This window comes from Camelina sativa, chromosome 14 (assembly GCF_030686135.1).
Source record: "Camelina sativa cultivar CO46 ecotype springtype chromosome 14, ASM3068613v1".
Taxonomy (NCBI): domain Eukaryota; kingdom Viridiplantae; phylum Streptophyta; class Magnoliopsida; order Brassicales; family Brassicaceae; genus Camelina; species Camelina sativa.
In genome coordinates, this window is record NC_141893.1 from 10,940,739 (window position 1) to 10,942,883 (window position 2,145).

At 34.9% G+C, this 2,145-nt stretch overlaps 1 protein-coding gene across 1 annotated transcript; it reads right to left on the reverse strand.

The window, feature by feature from the left end:
• Window positions 1–216: 216 nt before the first annotated feature.
• LOC104741116 (paired amphipathic helix protein Sin3-like 6) lies at window positions 217–1,818 on the reverse strand. Its single transcript, XM_010461900.2, has 5 exons — window positions 1,700–1,818; window positions 1,113–1,409; window positions 754–1,015; window positions 562–663; window positions 217–475 (listed from the first exon to the last, which is right to left on the reverse strand). The coding sequence occupies exons 2-5, from the start codon at window positions 1,388–1,390 to the stop codon at window positions 392–394; spliced, it is 726 nt and encodes a 241-aa protein (XP_010460202.1). The 5' UTR covers window positions 1,391–1,409; window positions 1,700–1,818; the 3' UTR covers window positions 217–391.
• Window positions 1,819–2,145: the final 327 nt, after the last annotated feature.

Below are 2,145 nucleotides of genomic sequence, written 5' to 3' on the forward strand. Positions count from 1 at the left end.
AAATGTTTTAACCATGTATTTTGGTGCATTAGAGTAATCAAGATGAGTCCAATGGCCCCATTTTAGTTTTACTTCTGGTTAGTTAAATGACAAAATATGGGAGAACAAATAAGCGAATAGAAAACTATATAATTCCAATTAGTAATAAGACAAAACAAAAGAAAAGATTTGATAATAGAAGCATATATGATATATATATACGTTTCATGATGTTCATTAGAGAATCAAAACTAATCCCAAACCTCTATAAAAAGAAAATGTACATTCTCGTTCTCGTTTATACATGTACATCATTTAATTTCAAAGAATGGTTATCCTTTTCCACACATACTAGAAGGAACATTGAATCATGAAACTTTAGTCTTTAGTCTCAAAATATCTACTGAAGCTTTTAATTTTGAAAGGATCCGTGTTTAGGAAAGATTCTGGAGAAGTCCTCAATCAAATCTTCATGGTAATAGAGAAGATCATAGACCTGCAAAGATATATGATATAACCAAATCAAACTAAGAACAAAGAAGAAACGCAACACAAAATATCCCACCAAAGAACAGAACCTACCTCTTCGTGCACCTCCTTTACTGATTTCTTTCCTTCCTCATACAATTTCATTATAAATGGAAACGACTCAACTACATGAGTATCAATTCTCTGAAACCTTGTCTGCAGATCCATGAAAAAATTGTTATTTAAAAATCACAAGTCAGCAAAAGAGGAAATATCAACAAGGTAACCATCATTCTATATACATACCTTAAGCTTGTCCATAAAATTCAGTTCATCAGAGTTTGTAGGTTTCTCAGACTCAGAAGTGATGGTTCTGCTAGCCATTCGTGGAAGTGCTATCTTAATCTTCAGAGGGGTGGTTCTACTAGCCTCAGGAGGGGTGCCTCTTTTAGCCTTATGAGGAGTTGTTGGTTTAGCCGCAGGCAGGTAGACATTTAAACCAAGAAGCAGTTCCGGCTGATCTTTCATGAGTTCCTTCATCCTTGCAATGAAACTATCAGCATCGTCTCTACAAAACAGACTTAGTAACATCAGAATCAATTCACATAGTCTGTTAGTTATGTATACTGAGACATGAATCTTAAGAGAAAATAAATAACTCATACCTACGAGCTCTAGAAGCATCCAAGATCTTGAGAAACTCGGCATATTTTGCAGGTTCATCATGAAACGCTTCCTTCACAGAATAGATGTATGAAACTGCATTATCCATAGTTTCCTCTAGTTGTGGTACACTCTTCCCAACCATATTAGCCTCAGGTTCATCACGTTTCGTTTTGGCATCATCAGAAACAGCCTTGGGAGGGATGGTAATCTCAGACTTGGGCAACAAGACTCTCGAATCACGAGGCTGCTTCGGGTTCCCTTTAGTAAGTTCAGTCATTCTTGCGTGTTATCGACGACTTCACAAAAGAAGAGAATAACATTAGAAGAAAACAAATTCACAATATCGGCTAAACCCTATATGGTATCGAAACAGAAGAAGAGAATCTAGGGTTCATAACAACAGATCAGATAATTGAATCGGGTACTAAACTATTTTTTTCTTTTAAGATTTTTCAGAGTCATTCAAGAAACAGAGCCAAAGTGCAGTAAAATATGAAATAAAAAACTCGATCGTAACCCTAATTCGAACCAGGTGAATTCAAATTGCAATTGAACGAAAGAAGGATAAAACGAAAGAGGCGTTTACCGAATTTGGCAGCGGAGCACGACGGTTCGTCTTCCGCAGAACTTCAATGGTTTCTTCTAGAAGCAAAAACCCTAAGAGACTGATTTATGTTTTTTTTTTCCTTTATTCACGAGAGATTTAAGAGCTTTTCTAGTTAATTCTATATACTAGTATATATATGCCAATGAGAAAATGTTATATTTCTTTTTTAGTCCAAAGTTGAAAAAGTCCAAATAATTAAATTCTCTAATAAACTGCATATTACAAAACATACTTTAACAAATATTTTCGTTCAAAATAGTTTTTCCTAAAGTCTTATATTTCTTGATTTATTTTGTTTGGTTTGCTCTGTATTTTTTGGCCATTTACATATAGGTTTGAGTTACTCGAGCTCGGACCGCGCCATTAAGGGTTGATTCAAGCGTGAACCTATAAGCTCCTGTGTAACCTTGTTATTTTTCTGAAAG

Bases quoted from the DNA above. Each gene is read 5' to 3' on its own strand.
- LOC104741116 (XM_010461900.2), bottom strand. From the start codon at position 1,390: ATGACTGAACTTACTAAAGGGAACCCGAAGCAGCCTCGTGATTCGAGA. The intron at 1,016-1,112 runs GTATGAGTTATT...TCTGTTTTGTAG, and splicing joins GATGCTTCTAGAGCTCGTAG to AGACGATGCTGATAGTTTCA. The intron at 476-561 runs GTAGGTTCTGTT...ATATCTTTGCAG, and splicing joins TAAAGGAGGTGCACGAAGAG to GTCTATGATCTTCTCTATTA.